Here is a 19,510-nt window from a genome sequence, read left to right as displayed (position 1 = left end):
TCTCGCGTCATGCAGACATCACACCCATCTCAAAAAGAAAGAGGCTCGAAAGACTTTTCTCAAAAAGAAAAAGAAAAAGTCTCATTGCCATTTAAAAAAAATCAAAAAATTTCTCACCGTGACCAACCAGCATGCGCCACGTGGCGTGGCTGGTTGGCCACCATTCTACAAAATTGTGATCGAAAATTGTTACTTCTGGTGTTCTTAATGGTTTTAATAATAGTACATAAGAGCATGAGGACTTCAACAAATTGTTACTGGTGTTCTTTATACTAGATGATCGATTTTAACACAAAAAGTATCTAAAACACATTTTTCCGTTTCCAGTGTAAGTATTTGATTGCAACACCTTGTGAGGAAAAAAAATTAAAATATGAACGGAAATGATATCTAGCGAACATTCGCTGGGAGCCAATCTTAGCGAACACCTTCCCTGACGTTGCATGGATCTTGGTGCAAGCCCGACGCCACGTAGATAAGCTAGAGTCATTCACTGTAACCCGTTTCCAGACAAACACTCTCTTTCTATCTAAAAAATGCACGAACCTATGTGGGTGAGGAGGGTTCAAAGCGGGGGTTTGTGAAATCTTGAGTTTAAGATGCTATATGTATCCTTGAAGCTATTTTGTGTTTTGATTCAATTTTTCATCTGAAAATTTGACCAAATAAAATCCAGAAAACCTGAATTTTCATTTCATCTATTTGAAAGGTCAAAGTCCTATTTTTTGGCCATGTGTCATTGTTTACAAGTCCATGGCAATATTTTGGAATTATTTTTCATTTTATCACGTGACAGTTTATTATTTACAATGTGGCATTTTTAGTATTAATAACTTGTCATTTTTATTATTAAGAGGATTTAAATTTTATCATTAAGAGGATTTAATTTTTATTGTTGAGAGGATGACATATTTATTATTGAGAGGATGCCGTTTTTAATTTTGAGAGGATGGCATTTTTATTAGTAAGAGGATGATATTTTTATTATTAATGGCATGGATTTTTTTCTTTTATTGGCGAAGGCAATTCCTGTGTGTTGATTTTTTATTTTATTTTTTGAAACAAAACAATAGAATCTAATTTGGGGTTTATCCAGATAAAATATTACTTATTTAGAGGATGACCGTTTTTGAAGTTTACCATGGAAATTTTATTTTGTAGATCACACGACATTTTTCTTATCATACTCACTGTAGATTTATAAATGAGAGAAATGACAGTAATAAAGAAGACCGACATTTTTTTCATAATTAAGATCATGGAAATTAGGGCCACCTTTTGTTGGTGACATTTTTTTGAAAAAAATACTTTCTTTGTTCCATAATATAAGACATTTTTACAAGCTACTCCCTCCGTAAACAAATATAAAAATATTTAGATCACTACTTTAGTGATCTAAACATTTTTATATTTCTTTATGGGGATGGAGGGAGTAGTAAACTGGGCATCTGGGTCAGGGTCGCGCCAGACATTTTGGCGCAGTGAGCGTCAAGTGAAGCAAGCAACCAAGGATTCCATTTCGGCCCACGGACTCCTCCCCTCCCCGTCGTCCGGGTCTCCTCGTCTTCTCCACAGCCCCGCAGTCTCGCGCACTGCCGCTCTCGAAATTTCGCGACTCCCTCTCGCCGCCTGCTCGACCGCCATGGAGATGGAGGCGATGGGGAAGAAGCAGCGGGAGGAGGCGCTCCTCCAGGCCGCCGCCGCCGGCAACCTTCGACTCCTCAAGAGTAACCCCGCCTCCTCCTCCTCATGCTCTTTCTTCTTAGGGTTTGATGATGGTATGGTAGTAGCTTGACGGATTAGTGCCCGACTCTGACTTGGCTCCCAATTCTCGCGTCGCCAAGAGATGGCGAGGTGGATGGGGTCAGCCGGGCAAGGCGAGGGCGCCGTCCTGGCGGCGGTGGAGGACGGCCAAGGGGACCGCGCGCTGCACCTGGCGGCCGGGGCGGGGCGGGTCGAGGTCTGCAGGTACCTCGTCGAGGACCTCCGCCTCGATGTCAATCAACTCAACTTCATAGGTGACGCCCCCTTCCTTGCTTCCCTTCGCGTCACTTGCAGCTCTGTCAACTTCTATTTATGTATTTTTATTTATGCTGATTCTGCTTACTGTCAGTTACTCCCACGCTGTATGGTGGAATTCGCATTTCAGGCTTCAGAATTGGTGTTACATGCTGTATGGTGTATGCATTTGTAAATTGTCAACTTCTATTTATGTATTAATATGCGGATTCTGCTTTACTAGTTAGTTACTACTTACTACCATGTGAAATCCGCATTTTAGGCTTCAAATTTGGTGTAACATGTTGTATGGTGTATATATGCATTTGTAAATTGTGATTAAGTGACAAGTGGATCGATTTCAAATATTCCCATGTCCAATATATGCACAGAGACATACCGCGAACATCGCCGGTTTTCTTTGGATATGTTGCATGGGCAAACCGCTACTCTTGTGGACTGTATATATAAAGTGTCTCCTCTGTCTGTCGTTGTGCAATTTTGTAAATAGTAAACATGTGTCAGATGGAAAGGCATTTGATACTGCACTTCTCTTTGCACGTTTGGCTCTCTTGTGTACAACTTTTTGTATTGAGGCCAGGATTGGCGTGATTTTGTTGAGCTCCTCATGTTTAATTTTTCGACTGTTGCAGGTGACACGCCACTGTACCTTTCTGCCTTGCATGGGAGGGCTGATGCTGCAAGATATCTTCTTGATCATGGTGCTGATCCACTAGCTGGCAAACTACACTCACCTCTCCATGGCGCTGCAAAGGAAGGTCTCTCTCTTTCCCAACAAGTATGCTTATTTATCACGTGTCAGTGCATACATTAGTCAATTTGATTTTTTGCCTTAGAAAGCCACATCACTGGATATAAGCAGCATTAGACTCCGACCAACATGGCCCAACAGCTGTGGGCTAGCAGGCATAGGGATCCTAACCGGTGGTAGGAGACACCGCATCAGCCTTAGAGATAACTGGATAAACCGTTTTCGTAATGGTTTTGCTAATTCTCTTTTTTTTTCATGAATACGCAAAGATTGTGTATCATTGCATTGATAGGAGGGGTGAAAAAATACAGAGGGTGATTGCTACAGCGGCCACGCGTACACGTTGGCGCGGGCTCAAGTAGCAGGAGCAGTTAGGGTAGGGGCTGCTCATCCCCGATACGTCAAGCTAGAGCCTATCTCTCAGGGATCATCATCGCCAAGCCGTTGGCGCCGGCGCTAGCCTATAGGCGCGCGTCTTCCTGATTAGATCGAAGCAAGCTAGCGATGGAGGGGTGTAGCTGGTTGAAGACACACCCATTCCGGTGTTTCCAGATTGCCCAGGCGGTTTTGCTAATTCTCGGTCAGTGAAAATTAGTCTCAGGATTCTTTTTTTTTGTTCTATCCGGCTGGTTATAAAATAAACTTTGAATTTGCCATTGTTAGATGAAGTAAGCATTTCTGGGTCGACTGATCCAAATTGGATTAATTTGTTAACATTTGTCTCACTAGTAGAAAACAGGGCTTTCGTTCGGGCCAGATAAGCCCATTAGTCCCGGTTCGTGCGGCTAAAGGCATTAGTCCCGGTTCAGATGAGCCCTTTAGTCCCGGTTTGAGACACGAACCGGGACTAAAGGGTGCGATGCCCTTTAGTCCCGGTTTGAGACACGAACCGGGACTAAAGGTCCCATTTTCAAACTCTACCCCCCTTGCGGTGGATCGCCTTTCCAGTTTTGTAAAAAGCAAAAGAAAATGATAAAAACTTCAAAAATTTGCATACGATGTCAGAAAAAAACGTATAATATATCAAAATGTTCAGCACGAAAATCTGCATCCAATTTTGACAGCCTACGACCTGTTTGCAAATTTTGAGAATCCTCAAATTCCAAAAGGGAAAAAAGATATGCTCAAATTTCAGTTTTTTGGTTAAATCTGGTCAAACTATGGTCAAACTACTTATTCAAGAAGTATTAGTGTTACTACATAATTATTCAAGAATATTAGTGTTACTAAATAATTATTTTAATTTTTTTGAATTTTGGTCAAATCTGGTCAAATTGTGGTCAAAATGTGGTCAAATTATGGTCAAACTACTTACTCAAGAAATATTAGTGTTACTAAATAATAATTATTTTTTAGAATAATAGTTTCAAACTCAAACAGTGAAACATGTGACTTCATGCTCAAGCTAAACTCCCGAGAGTTAATAGGATTGACATCTTACTATTGTCAGGAAAACAACAAGGGCAGACTTGGAAATCAGAGAGAATAGAACCCGGAAGTTAAGCGTGCTCAGGCTGGAGTGTTACCAACCGGGACTAAAGGTGGAGCTCCAGGCAGCGGGCACGTGGAGGGCCTTTAGTCCTGGTTCGTATAAGAACCGCGACTAAAAGGGGGCGGGGGGGGGGGGGGGGGGCCTTTAGTAATGACCCTTTAGTCCCGGTTCGAGAACCGGGACTAAAGGCCCTTATGAACCGAGACTAATGGCCCTTTTTCTACTAGTGTCTGGTAGCCTCTCTCTGTTTGGTTTTGCCCCATATCGTTGAGAGAGAAGTACGCATTTCTGGGCAGCTGATCCAAATTGGATCCATTCCTTCAAACTAGTTATTAGTTTTTGGTTGATAAGATTAGTATTTTGTTAACATTTGTTTGGTAGTTTCTCTCTCTTTGAATAAAGTAAGCAAGAAACACACATCACAGCGCACAAAGCTACAACCTTCACTCTTGTGATCGTTATAGTTGACTACTATGACACCTCTCTTGGCTTGTGTGATGCTTGATGTTTATATTTTAGCATATACTTCCTCCGTTCCTAAATATAAGTCTTTGTAGAGATTCCACTAGGAACCACATACGGATGTATATAGATGCATTTTAAGTGTAGATTCATTCATTTTGCTCCGTATGTAGTCCATCTAGTGGAATCTCTACAAAGACTTATATTTAGGAACGGAGGGAGTACATGCCATATTTTTTTATGTGATTTCCATCGAACAAAGCTCCCATATACTTGCCATATTTTTTATTTGGATGATGGCCGAAGAAACATTAACAAGTGTGTGGAGAGAATAACTTTGAGGTTGGGTATCTAATGTTATCTAAGGTTTTGATTATCATCTTATAAGCTCAAAATTGACGACTTCTTCTATTTCCAAGGATAGACAAGTAAAATTTGAATAGTCCCAATCCGTCCACTTTTGAAAACCTGGTCCTTGATGAGATATGTGGTAACCAAAATGGTTACTGGGCAGTTCATGATCACAAAACTGAAAACTGGCCCAGAGTTAAGTTTTAGTGCAAAATGAAAACTGAAAGCTGGAATCAATGTTGGGAAATATTCTTATCTCATTCATTCTTTTTTGAAACCTCGTTTTTCAGGACATTGTGAAATAGTAGAACTGCTGCTTTCAAGAGGAATCAATGTGGATTTAGATTCTGCACAAGGGACGCCATTGCATGCAGCCGCTATTTCTAAACACCATGACATAATTAAGATCTTGTTGGAGCACCATGCCGATGTAAGACACCAGTTTCTTGGTTCTCTTCTTTGCGGTGAAAAAGAGGACTCTGGAACGGAATATCTTGTGGCCAGTGGTACTCGTGCTTCATCTGTATATTCTATTTGGGAGTGCACTGGAATGGAAGATCTTGTTGCCTCTGATCTTGTGCTCCATCTGAACAAAAGATCTGCATTGTACTCTCCCTCTGTACACTAATATAGGACCATTTTTAGTGATCTAAATGGTCCTATATTAGTTTAAGAGGGAGTATTTGGTAACTCAAAAATTCATCATGGACAGTATTTAGTTATCCTAAAGTAAAACGTGCTCACTTTCCCAGAAGCCAACAAGTACATGTTATGTCTAATTTCTATGTAATATATTTCTTTCTGTTCCCTTCAGAAATACCAATATATTTAACACACCACGAGTATACTTTATTTCTCTATTGATGTATCTCAAAATTAATTTCTCTACTGGTCGCTCTTTTTCCCCGACTAGTGTAAGTGATTGATTCTTCCACTTTTCGTAGCCTAACAAGGTTTACGGTCTTGGTTATACCCCATTGAGTTGGGCCATCCGTGCCATCAGGCCCATGCCTAGAGAGCCGTTGGAATGTGTCAAGCTACTTGTTAAGGTCAGTACTCTTTCTTCGTATGGAGCTTTGTAGGCACAACTTCATTTTCTTTGTGTATATAACATATAAAGCATTAACCCAAACAAATGATCAAATAGTTATTCATTTGCACAGGCTGGTGCTGATCTGAATTTTATTGACTTCGATGGTGGTAGTTACGTGATGTTGGCAGTGAAGTTTGACTCACCTGGCATCATGAAGTTCTTACTAGATGCTGGTGCTAACCCCAATATTCCCGATGAAGTGAGCTTTACTTGTTTCCCTGTTTTGCTGTTTTCACTTGTCATCATCTACTTTTCATGCATATGCTGTAAGTTAGCCGACATTATCGTTCCATTTTTTTTATCTACGAGGTCATGTTAGGCTGTAGACTCTTGACACTTGACAGATTAGGATAATCATCTTACCCACACATCGTCTGACACCAGGAATAGGCTTGCATGAGGAGAAAACACTACTTCCTTGGGCTACAAAAAGATGGCATACACATTTTCGAGATTTAACTTTGATCATCAATTAGAGAAATAATACACAAGTCATGTAACTTAAAGATTATACCATTGGAAAATTCTTTATATAGTACGAATTTAATGGTATAATTTTTGTGACACATAACCCACATTTTATTGGTTAAGGTCAAGGCTTAAGACATTTGTGACGACTATATATGCAGTATGCAATGCAGCAAGCAGAAGAGAAGATGCTGCTTCTGTGCATAACCGAAATCCATTTTTCAGTTGCGAAGAAGAAAAATACATGATTCAAACCTATGTGGGATTATAAAATGGAATGGTTAGGTTGTATTTATACATCTGACATTCACTCCGGTCAATTCCTGATGACACATGGTCAGGGGAATTCAGTAACCTTATTTCACTTCTTATTCTGTGAGGGTACCTTCTTGCATCTTGGATTAAGTATTATAGGTACTGTAAATACTAAATACATAAGCAAAAGATGTAAAAATAGAGAACTTATGGTAGAGCAAAGTGCCAGTTATTATGCCATAGGCGAACTTATGCCAATATTCCTCAATCTCTTCAATCCATCTCACATTCTCACTTACTCATGCTTGATATCTCACCTCCATGTAAAGCGGACCTCCAAAACGCCATCTGAATAATTTCACTCTCAGATCAGCATAATAGATTATGTTATTTCCCTACTTGAGCTTTTGGTCACAATCAGAAGTCAGAACCTAATAACTACCTCAATAGATCTACAGATGCTCCATGTCCTGCTTCACGCCCTAACAGAACAGAAATATAAAGGCTCCCGTCAAAACAAAATACCTATTATAATTTATAAAGGATGCAAATATGAAGAAAATATGCATCACTGTTTACTTTCCTTGTATCATTAGAATTGATGGTATAAAGTTTCTTGCGCCCAGGTCATATATATCCTGAATTAGGGTGTACAAGCTATAAGATGTACTCCCTAAAATTTTACTAAATCAAAGACACTTATTTTGGGACGGAGGGAGTAGTTATGTACAGTCATTTTTCTTGCACATGCTTTTACAAAGATTACAACAATCTAAAAAAAACATGCGAAGAACATTAGTACTGGTGCTTTACATCTAGTTATTTATGATAAAAGTATAGCTTTTTAAATAAAGGGCATTTTCATTCAACCGATATATCGAGGTGATACAACTTCACTGAGCAAATGGCCGGCCTCCGCATAGCATGATGCACACAGCCAACACGTCCAACACAAAAAGGACGGACCCAATGTTAGAAGCTCCCACACCAGGTGGGGTCTAGAGAGGGATTATATGAGGCAAGCCTTACCCCCGCACATTGCAATGCAGAGAGGCCGCGTCGAACCCAGGACCTCTTGGCACAAGTGGGAGTACTTCACCACTGCACCAGGCCTGTCCTTCCAACATGTCCAACACAACTAAAAAGAAAAAAGAAAAAAAATGCGGATATAAGATAAAAATATAGCTATACCAGTGAATGTAAATAAATCAATGTAAATCGCAACCTGAAATCATGGAAGAATTCAGCACTGAAATCCATCACTACCTAGAGGTTTCTGCTGGCACGTCCCAGTGCCTCGATAATTTAGTGTGGGATAATGCATCAGACGCTTAGAAGAGGATCGGATCATGTGTCCTACCAAGGACCCCTTCGCCTGAACTTTGACTCTGCGGCCAGGAGGCAATGGAGGCCGGCACCAGTGCAGGAGGGATTACAGGTGGACTCCACATAACCTCGCTGTGACAAGGGCAGCGGTGGTGTAGAGAGGGAGGGAGGGAGACAAAGAGCTGTGTCTTTATAGTAGCAGAGATGATGTCGAAACATTGTAAAATTTGAATCTTCTGTGTTGTAAATTGCAGAGTATGTCATGTATATGTTTCTTGTCTACTGAATTAGGAATTGAAAAAAAATCTCCAGCTTCTTCATACCTGGTCAAAGAAACATAAAATGTTACTTCTGCAAAGGTTTCTTTTGCCCCTTCCATGTATATTTTGGTGTTTGTATCATCTTCATCCTATTGTGTTTTGAAAAGTCTATGCAATACAACATATTAGTTGAAGCTTTCGGTTATTAGTGTTAGTGTACTTGACGTAACCCTTGTCTTACAAATTTTGTTCGGAAGGATGAACGAGACTGTTCTATCATTTGTCCTTCATAGTGATCCTCTTGAAGTCCATCCAGCCATTTCGTTGAGATCTTAGGCTGTGATTCCAAAATATTAATTTGGAAATCTTTCAATTACATTTTGTATTTATATTTGTTATTTACTCTTGCAGTGTGGTAGGACACCAATTGAAGTTGCTGCCTCTAAAGGCAGTAGGGACATGGTTGAAATGCTATTCCCTTTAACTTCTCCTATTTCAACGCTGCCGGACTGGAGTATTGATGGAATCATTTCTCATGTGAAAAACTTTGGTTTGAAGCCGAGGGTATGTGTTTCATTCTGTGCTCACTTGCAGTTCCATATGTTATTTATCATCACCCTTTAGTTATGTTCTTTGGCAGTTCTGTCCATTTAGAGTACAAATAGGTTTAGTTCACGATTGTTGTAAATTCCACTGTGCAAACAAAAAATTCCATGCACAAATTTTACTTTTCGTGCATTGCATCACTATTAGCAAACTTTTTCGTATCATATATTAGAGAAGGAAGTGGGGAGAAAGAGCCCCATCCACATAGCATTCTTACATCATGTTACATGCAAGAGTCCACACCATGGAAGTATCAATTCAGGAGAACTAACTACTCTCTCTAACCAACCTAGCTAGGCCTCCGAAGAAGGCGGCGAAATCGCCTTTGAGGAGGCCAGCGGTACTCCACGCTCTACCTTCTTTCTCCATGTTGGCAATCACGATCTTAGCGGAGGGAGTCGCTCCGTCGAAGACGATGGCATTTCGATGTTTCCATAGTTCCCATAGTCCTAGAGATAGTATGGTGCGGCTATCCTTGGCCTTTATGTCTGTCGCCGTGCAAGAATTGCACCAGGGTATCAACTCCGCATCCGGCGTCGGCATCCACTACGGCTTGCGCAGGGCCTCGAGCGCCATATGCCATACTGACCTCGCAAGGACACACGACACAAGAATGTGATTGATCGTCTCCACGTCTTGGTCGCAGAAGGGACATGCCGGCTGATGAGGGAGGCCGCACCGCGCCAAGCGATCCGAGGTCCAACATCTATTCCGTGAGGCAAGCCAGTTGAAGAACCTACACTGTAAAGGGGCCTTAGATTTCCAGGCCATGTCCGCATAAGCTGCCACCTCGAGGCCCCAAAATTTGGAGGCGTACGCCGATCGCGCCGAGTAGCTGCCGTCATCCTCCCAGGCCCACCGAACCCGATCTCGTGCATCCACTGTAAGCATGGTTGGCGCCGTCCTGTCCCAAAGGAGGAGGACTTCCTGCAATGTCTCCTCATCTATGTCCGGCCCGACCTCGAGTGCCCAGGATCCACCTTGTATAGCATCATGGACTGTTCTGACTTCCCGAACGCGCCGCGGGATCCTCGCATATACTCTTGGAGCCAGCTCTTGGACCCTAAAACCTTGGAGCCATCGGTCCTCCCAAAACAGCGCCTCCTTGCCATCTCCCACATGTGTGATTGTGGCTGTTCTAAAGATTGAACGCGCTTCCTCAGAGATGCTGATCTCAAAGCCTTTCCATGGGCGTGAACTGTCCGTACGTTGTAGCCATGCCCAGCGTGCCTGGAGCGCGAAGTTGAGCCAGTGAAGATCCGGTATGCCTAGGCCTCCAGCCCATTTGGGCGCACAAACATTCCTCCAAGCCACCTTACATTGTCCATCGTTAGCCTCCTCTTTCCCACACCAGAGAAAACCCCTACAGATCTTGATGATTGCCTTAATCGTCCTTGGGGGAAGGCTCAGGGCAAGCATGGCATGAATCAGGGCAAGCATTAGCAAACTTCTAGTCTTTGGTATGACCTTATGGTGAACTATTAATGTGCTAGACTTAATAAAGTTATCTTGGATGATATTGTGCCAGCCCTGCAACTCCGGACAACAGTTTTTATTACGAATTTATAGTCTTATACATTAATTAGGATACGTCCTGATCTCCGGATAAACCCTGCAACACTGCAGTACAACCATAGTTAGTTTTAAATAGCGGGCTATGACTCTTAGCAGAGGACATCTCTAAACGCTATAGCGCGCTATTTAAAACTTTACTTCATCCGTTAGGACCAAAGTCTCTAAGCGCAGGATCTCTCTAAACGCTATAGCAGCGTTATAGCGTTTTCCTAGTCTTATACTCCCTCCGTCCCAAAATAAGTGTCTCAACTTTGTACTAAGTTTAGTACAAAGCTAGTACAAACTTGAGTTGCTTATTTTGGGACGGAGGGAGTACATTAATTAAGTGATATAGGCTGAGACTTACACATTTTTCTAGTCTTATATATTAATTAAGTGATATAAGCTGAGACTTACAAATTTGTACATTTTTCATGTTTACATTACAGGATATTTCTACATATTTATCCTAACAGCAATTTTTCTCTGATCAGGATAAAGAAATGTACGTAAAGAGAAGAACTGAAGTGAAACGGGAAGCTTCTGAGGCTTTAAGAGAGGGGACTATTATATGGCATCAGAGATGTATAGCTCTGTAAGTCACTAGGGCCCATTTTTATTGCCTGAAGGAGTGATGGTTATTTTTTTATATCTGTAAACTGTTGATCTCAGTCCACAGTTCCACACTAGTATATTTTTGTTCACACCGAAAATAAGGTGCACGTACTGCCACCTCTTTCTGGTAAAAACATGTGCTGTTAGATACTCAGTTCCACAGTACAAGGCATAGGCAATCTAGGCCAGCCGTCCTGCCCTCTTAGTAATTACGAGGTAGTTGAACAGTTTGTGTTGAAAGGGCTGAGGTAACACAGTACTGTTATACAGAAGTTCCTATATTGAAATGTATCTGTTTGTCCAATACATTTGCTGGTTTCATGTGTACAGAGATCTCTATATCGATCAGAATATATAACACTATCCGAGCACCATCCCCATTGATATATTTATTATCTTGTAGTACTCTTTTTTTAGGTATTGCTAAAAGCTGCATGTGATTGATGTGTTTGTAGACAAGGCATTTGACTCTAGTCCGGATGAGTATGCAACCATATTGGCAAATATTAGTCTATGCGCGTTGCGTGCTGGAAATGGAAGAGCTGCTCTGTCTTATGCTACCATGTGCAGAATGGGGCGACCTCTTTGGCCAAAAGCCTGCTACCGAGAAGGGGCAGCTCTTATGTTATTGAAGGTAAAAAGAACACAGTAGTTTTCTTCAAGCATCTGTGATCATGATCGTATAACTGATCATCTTATGGTGTGTACTCGTAGAAGTACGAGAGAGCATGTGAGGCTTTTGCGGATGGCTTGAAGCTTGACCCTACAAGTGGTGATATTGCAAATGCTTTAAGGTAACTGGTCCATGTTTTCGTGGTGTGTAGGGTGACGTGCAATCCCCTGCTTCGTAAGTTAAGTAAAAGAACAAATGATATCTTGATAGACAATTGTGTGCATGGAAGATGGTCTCCATCTCTAGAAGAATATTACATGGATTTGGTCATTCAAGTCTGTTAAGTTTTGTTTTTTCTTGAGCTGGAGCGATTTACTAATCGCGGAAAGAACACCACCTAGTGTTGATCTGTTTATTATCATGATACATCTTCAGGGCAAGCTGTACACAGATTCCTGACAATTCTCATGTTCAAAATATTTTGGTTGCAGGGAAGCCCAAGAAGCAGCGAAGAATGCTCGTCGCCGTGAAAAGTGACCAACTGACAAGTCTTACATGCAGAATCCGAGGCTTTGTTTTGTTGCTGAGCACCTTTTGTCTAGTCTGAGAACTTGTGATGATAGTATTCTGTGGTTCTTAATTAAGACTTCCGTCGCACCTATCGTTTTTAAGTATGACTGGGGATGAACTTGCTAGTTTGATTCCAGTTCAAGTGTCGACAAACTTTATCGTCACAGAACGTTAAGCTTGTTATATCTTTTGGTTGAAATCATGGAATTCAGTACTGAGGTTCCTTTGTGCATTGTGACTGGCAGCCATTCCAAAGTTGGTCTAGTCCCTTGCAGACAGGGATTGACCCTTGGGGGGTCCAATGGCACTAACCACAAAGGTTTGGACTTGAACTTGGTGTATTGGGCCAAAGGTCCAGGGAAACGTTTATTGTTCAGGAAATGTAGGGTATGTTATGTGTCGTGCCCTGAAGTAGTACTATCCTGATGCTTCAACTAATTGCTGTTTTTACCTGTTATTATTGCTGGTGCTTTAATTTGTTTGTACTCCCTCTGTAAAGAAATATAAGAGCATTTAGATTACTAATCTAGTGATCCAAACGCTCTTATATTTCTTTACGGGGGGAGTAACATCTTGTAGCTTCACTAGTCCGATCAGTTACTGGAAATATCCATGTTTAGACATGGCAGATTTCCCCACTTCGACAATGAAATCATTTTGATACGAATACGGCCATATATATGGACAAATAAACACCATGCCAGGAAACAGCATGCCAAATTTTTGCCACAAACAACAAACAAGAGCCCTACCAATTTTTCGCAAAATCGAAATGAGCATGCAAAAAAAGGTTGTCTAAAGGTATGTGAATTGGGCCAAATATCCAGGAATGCAAAAGATAATGTAGTCATGTTGTTTGGTTGCCTGCTGCATGGTAGTTGACACGTGGTTTCCTAGTGTGCAGGCACATTTGGTACACATTTGGTAGCAGCGGCTTCCCGCTTGCGATGAGAGGAGTATGAAGCCTAGGACAGCAAATGAAGCCTAGGACAAAAAATAAGAGAATCTTTCTCACCTCGTGGTCTGCATGAGTCTGCACGAGTGGAGACTGCTAATTCGGCCTTTCCTCCACAGCCTAGTCCCTTGTGTTTTTAAACACCGTGTGATGCAAGGAATTGATGTGAGTCAAGTAACTAAACACCGTGCGAAGTAAAAGATTTCATCCATATGCAGTTTATCAACCGTCATGTAGCCAACCAAACACCCTCTAATAGTAGTATCTTGACGACGCAAGCCAACCAACGCACATGTCCCCAAAGGCAACTGCCAATGGTCTTGTACAAGATGGATTAACAATCCGAATATCCATTTTTGAGCGAAGCCACATCTGCACCCAGTCAAGAAAAATTTCACAAAAAATACAAAATAAATTCCAAAAATTCAAAAAAAATGCATGGTATATAATTTGGTGCATGAGGTGCGCTCTTAGACCATTTGAACATACGAGTAGCTCTCAGCAAAAAAGACAAATTGGGTCGGAAAAATACATGAACAATAAATCTTTTTACACACCCCAATTTTAGGAGACTCACATCGAACAAGGAGTAGTATGCCACGGCGAGAAGCCATGGGGGCGGAAAGCATCACCGCGACCGTGTTGGGTTAAGCAGAGGAGTCGGGATGCCGTTCATGTCACTCCATGCTGACGTTGGGAGGAAGTTTAAGCGCGTCCGTGCTTAAACTGCCTTTCAACTAGTTCAAATCATTTATCGGCTTTGGTAAAAAAAATGCTTGATATTGCCAGCAAACTTCATGTTGATAAAGAATCCTCAAAAAATGTGGAAATAGTACGAGGAGAGATGTGTTTGATATGTGGTTAAAACTCCTTCAAACCTGAGGGGAAGGTGTGCAGGGAGAAAGTGATATAGCATATAAAGGCAAGTTCGTCGCAACGAAGCCCGACAAATAAAGGAGGACAAGAGTCCCCCCCCCCCCCCCCACACCCACCCACACACATGAAGCGCTGTTTTAATGAGTATCTTGATAATAATGGATTGTTCGGCAGTCGAATCTGGTAGTGCTCCATGCTTGGTAAAGAAGGCACTAACAAATCGGCGGGATGACTTCCCACCTAAGACCACCGCCACGGCCATCAAGAGGCCCCATGTCTTTGCGCGGATCTGGCGTTGTTACTCCAGTGCTTCATGATTTGCCAAAAAGGCACTAGCAAATCGATGGATGTCTGGCCAAAAAATATTTATGCGTCCTCTAGCACACCCCCGCGTCGCCCCCGTCTCGGTCGACTCGGGCGGCTCTTCAAACCCTAGCCGCCCGGGTCACCACCACCTCCCTCCCTTCCCTCCGCCGCCGCCGGAGGACGCCGCCGGTCTAAGCCCGGGGGCCGACGGAGGTGGCGGAGGCTCTCCTCCCTGGATCGCGTCAGAGGGGATGGGGCGGGACCTCCACGTGCGTGACGGCGCTGCGGCGATCTGATCCATGGTGGCACGACGGCGTGCTCTGGGCGGAGGCCTTGGGCGGCGGCGCGGTTGCCTGGTGGCGAGCCGGCGGCGGCGGCGTGAAGAGGGTGCCGTGGAGGTCCGGGCGGGCCAGGTCAGGATCCTGGGGCGGCGGCCCTGGACGGCGGCGGCGGGTGAAGCTCGGGCTTCTCGCGGCGGCATGGCGTGGTGCAGTCCATATCCAAGGCGGATCTGCGTCGGCGATCTCGTGGTTTTGCCACGGATTGGTTCCGATCAGAGACGGTGATGAGCGTGCGGGATCCATCTCGGCGGCTCTTGCGGTTTGGCGAGGGGGGTGGGAGTCCTCCTCCCAGGCTCCAGTGGTGTGATACGTCTCCAACGTATCTATAATTAATGAAGTCTTCATGCTATTATATTATCAACCTTGGATGTTTTATATGCATTTATATGCTATTTTATATGATTTTTGGGACTAACCTATTAACCTAGAGCCCAGTGCCAGTTTTTGTTTTCTCCTTGTTTTAGAGTATCGCGGAAAAGGAAAACCAAACGGAGTCCAATTGACCTAAAACTTGATGGAGCTTATTTTTGGACCAGAAGAAGGCCAAGGAGTCAAAGAGTTGGGCCAGAAGAGTCCCGGGCTGCCCACGAGGGTGGGGGCGCGCCTCCCTGCCTCGTGGACAGCCCGAAGACCCCCCCTGACTTGTTCTCGACGCCAACACCTCTCATATATACCCAAACTTCCAGAAAGAAACCTAGATCGGAAGTTCCGCCGCCGCAAGCCTCTGTAGCCACGAGAAATCAATCTAGGCCCTCTCTGGCACCCTGCCGGAGGGGGCCATCATCACCGGTGGCCATGGAGGACTATCCCGGAGAGGCCATCATCGCCATGAAGGCCAAGGACCAGAGGGAGAACCTTTCCCCTGTTAGAAATATGCCCTAGAGGCAATAATAAATTGGTTATTATTATATTTCCTTGTTCATGATAATCGTTTATTATCCATGCTAAAATTGTATTGATAGGAAACTCAGATACATGTGTGGATACATAGACAACACCATGTCCCTAGTAAGCCTCTAGTTGACTAGCTCGTTGATCAATAGATGGTTACAGTTTCCTGACCATGGACATTGGATGTCGTTGATAACGGGATCACATCATTAGGAGAATGATGTGATGGACAAGACCCAATCCTAAGCCTAGCACAAGATCGTGTAGTTCGTCTGCTAAAGCTTTTCTAATGTCAAGTATCATTTCCTTAGACCATGAGATTGTGCAACTCCCGGATACCGTAGGAATGCTTTGGGTGTACCAAACGTCACAACGTAACTGGGTGGCTATAAAGGTGCACTACAGGTATCTCCGAAAGTGTCTGTTGGGTTGGCACGAATCGAGACTGGGATTTGTCACTCTGTGTAAACGGAGAGGTATCTCTGGGCCCACTCGGTAGGACATCATCATAATGTGCACAATGTGACCAAGGAGTTGATCACAGGATGATGTGTTATGGAACGAGTAAAGAGACTTGCCGGTAACGAGATTGAACAAGGTATCGGGATACCGACGATCGAATCTCGGGCAAGTACTATACCGGTAGACAAAGGGAATTGTATACGGGATTGATTGAATCCTTGACATCGTGGTTCATCCGATGAGATCATCGTGGAACATGTGGGAGCCAACATGGGTATCCAGATCCCGCTGTTGGTTATTGGCCGGAGATATGTCTCGGTCATGACTGCATGGTTCCCGAGCCCGTAGGGTCTACACACTTAAGGTTCGATGACGCTAGGGTTATAGGGAAAGTATGTACGCGGTTACCAAATGTTGTTCGGAGTCCCGGATGAGATCCCGGATGTCACGAGGAGTTCCGGAATGGTCCGGAGGTAAAGATTGATATATAGAAAGTGAGGATTTGGCCACCGGAAGTGTTCCGGGCATCACTGCTAATGTACCGGGACCATCGGAAGGGTCCGGGGGTCCACCGGGAGGGGCCACCAGCCCCAGAGGCTTGCGTGGGCCAATAGTGGGAAGGGACCAGCCCCTAGGTGGGCTGGGGCGCCCCCACCAAGGCCCAAGGCGCCTCAAGAGAAGATGGGGGCAAACCCTAGGGCAGATGGGCCCTAAGGCCCACCCCAGGTGCGCCTCCCCCTCTTCCCCCTTTGGCCGCCACCCTAGATGGGATCTGGGGCTGCCGCACTCCTTGGGGTGGGAACCCTAGAGGGGGCGCAGCCCCCTCCCCTCCCCCTATATATAGTTGAGGTCTAGGGGCTGCCCAATACATGAGTTATTCTCTCCCAGGCGCAACCATACCTCTCTCCCTCCTCGTCTCTCGTAGTGCTTGGCGATGCCCTGCTGGAGTTCGGCGCTCGTCCACCACCACCACGCCGTCGTGCTGCTGCTGGACGGAGTCTTCCCCAACTTCTCCTTCTCCCCTTGCTGGATCAAGGCGTGGGAGACGTCACCGGGCTGCACGTGTGTTGAACGCGGAGGCGCCGTGGTTCGGCGCTTAGATCGGAATCAACCGCGATCTGAATCGCTACGAGTACGACTCCTTCATCCGCGTTCTTGCAACGCTTCCGCTTAGCAATCTACAATGGTATGTAGATGCACTCCCCTTCCCCTCGGTGCTAGATTACTCCATAGATTGATCTTGGTGATGCGTAGAAAATTTTAAATTTCTGCTACGATCCCCAACATCCCCATCCAGGGGGGAGGCCATGGAGGAGGAAGCACAAGGGGGAGAACCTCTCCTCCTCTCTCTTGGTGGCACCGGAGTGCCATCGAGAGGGGAATCATCGCCGCGATGATCATCTTCATCAACATCACCACCATCATCACCATCCTCATCTCTTTTACGCGGTCCAATCTCCCGCACCCCGCTATAATCCCTACTTGAACATGGTGCTTTATGCCACATATTATGATCCAATGATGTGTTGCCATCCTATGATGTTTTGAGTAGATATCCTTTGTCTTTGGGTTGATTGATGATCTAGATTGGTACGAGTTGTACGTTTTATTTTGGTGTTGTCCTATGGTGTCCTCCGTGTCGCGCAAGCGTGAGGGATTCCCGCTGTAGGGTGTTGCGATACGTTCATGATTCACTTATAGTGGGTTGGTGAGTGACTGAAACACAAACCCGAGTAAGGGGGTTGTTGCATATGGGAATAAAGAGGACTTGATGCTTTAATGCTATGGTTGGGTTTTACCTTAATGATCTTTAGTAGTTGCGGATGCTTGCTAGAGTTCCAATCATAAGTGCATATGATCCAAGTGGAGAAAGTATGTTAGCTTATGCCTCTCCCTCATATGAAATTGCAATGACGACTACCGGTGTTGTTAACAATTGCCTAGGACAATTCCGCACACCGATCCACCATTATTCCACACTCGCTATTTATAATATTTAGTAATATATTCTAACTTTATGATAACATCACCTACTTTTATGTTTTAGCTCTCCGATACCATGCAAAGTTATCCTCTTCATACCCACAACGTAGTTTTATTTCTCGTTGCTAGTTGGAAGCAAACGTTCGGTGTACGTAGAGTCGTATCAGTGGCAGATAGGGCTTGAGAGAATATTGATCTTACCTTTAGCTCCTTGTGGGTTTGACACTCCATACTTATCACTTCCACCTTTGGAAATTGCTACGATGATTCCCTGCACTTGGGGATTATCAAGCTCTTTTATGGCGCCGTTGCCGGGGAGCAATAGCATGGGGTTGATATTCTCGTGTGTGCTTGTTTGCTTTCTTCACTAAGTAGATTTTGTTTTTCCTTTTGTTTCTGTTTAGTTGTGGGTAAAACATACAAAAAAATTAAAGAATGAAAATACAAAAAAAAATTACTTGCCTCTCATGCCTAAAAAGTTTTTCAAAAAGAGAAGTGATTGGAAAGTGATGCATTGAAGAAGTGAGGGTCGACCTTGAGCACTTGTGCTCATGCTCACGGAAACAATGTAGAATTTTTCATGGAAGTTTCTCTGTAACTAATTATCCCCTTGTGTATATCCATTGTATTATAAAAATAATGTGCCAAGCTTTGGTTTTAGGATGATTAGATTGCTTGTTTACTATGTGCAGAACAAAAACAGAAACTTTGGCTGTAGCGCGTGATTTTACATGTTTTACTGGAAGGTCAAATGGGTCTGAAACTTTTTGGACATTACTTCTGTACAAATTGTTCAAATTGTCAAATTTATTTCATAATTTTAGGAGTTACAGAAGTTTACTAAACTTCCAGATTACTACAGACTGTCCTGTTTTTGACAGATTCTGTTTTTCGTGTGTTGTTTGCTTATTTTGATGTATCTATGGCTAGTAATGGAGTTTATGAACCATAGAGAAGTTGGAATAAAGTAGGTTTAATACCAATATAAATAAATAATGAGTTCATTACAGTACCTTAAAGTGGTAGTTTGCTTTATTACACTAACGGATCTCACAAAGTTTTTGTTAAAGTTTTGTGTGGATGAAGTGTTCGAAGATCGAGGAGCTATCAATATGAGAAGAATAAAGAGAGGCAAGAGTTCAAGCTTGGGGATGCCCAAGGCACCCCAAGTAAATATTTCAAAGGATACTCAAGCATCTAAGCTTGGGGATGCCCCGGTTGGCATCCCATCTTTCTTCTTCAACAAATATCGGTATACCTC

At 43.5% G+C, this 19,510-nt stretch overlaps 1 protein-coding gene and 1 long non-coding RNA gene across 2 annotated transcripts; both read left to right on the top strand.

Moving 5' to 3' along the window:
• The first annotated feature begins 619 nt into the window (after positions 1-619).
• On the top strand, positions 620-11,293 carry LOC109785663 (uncharacterized). The gene is made up of 8 exons (XM_073498331.1): positions 620-1,727; positions 1,845-2,018; positions 2,652-2,777; positions 5,366-5,505; positions 6,020-6,124; positions 6,239-6,367; positions 8,889-9,041; positions 11,132-11,293. Exons 1-8 carry the CDS (start codon positions 1,418-1,420, stop codon positions 11,234-11,236), a joined length of 1,242 nt encoding a protein of 413 aa, XP_073354432.1. The 5' UTR covers positions 620-1,417; the 3' UTR covers positions 11,237-11,293.
• A 422-nt stretch (positions 11,294-11,715) lies between these two features.
• Positions 11,716-12,653, top strand: LOC141020593 (uncharacterized). The gene is made up of 3 exons (XR_012183307.1): positions 11,716-11,886; positions 11,967-12,046; positions 12,357-12,653. It is a non-coding gene; the product is annotated as an uncharacterized lncRNA (long non-coding RNA).
• Positions 12,654-19,510: the final 6,857 nt, after the last annotated feature.

This window comes from Aegilops tauschii, chromosome 5, assembly GCF_002575655.3.
Source record: "Aegilops tauschii subsp. strangulata cultivar AL8/78 chromosome 5, Aet v6.0, whole genome shotgun sequence".
Taxonomy (NCBI): domain Eukaryota; kingdom Viridiplantae; phylum Streptophyta; class Magnoliopsida; order Poales; family Poaceae; genus Aegilops; species Aegilops tauschii.
This window is presented reverse-complemented; position numbering and strand designations above follow the sequence as displayed.

Coding starts and splice junctions, on each gene's coding strand:
- LOC109785663 (XM_073498331.1), top strand. CDS start 1,418: ATGGGGATGGAGGGAGTAGTAAACTGGGCATCTGGGTCAGGGTCGCGC. Junction 2,019..2,651: donor CAATCAACTCAACTTCATAG/GTGACGCCCCCT, acceptor CGACTGTTGCAG/GTGACACGCCACTGTACCTT. Junction 9,042..11,131: donor ACTTTGGTTTGAAGCCGAGG/GTATGTGTTTCA, acceptor TTCTCTGATCAG/GATAAAGAAATGTACGTAAA.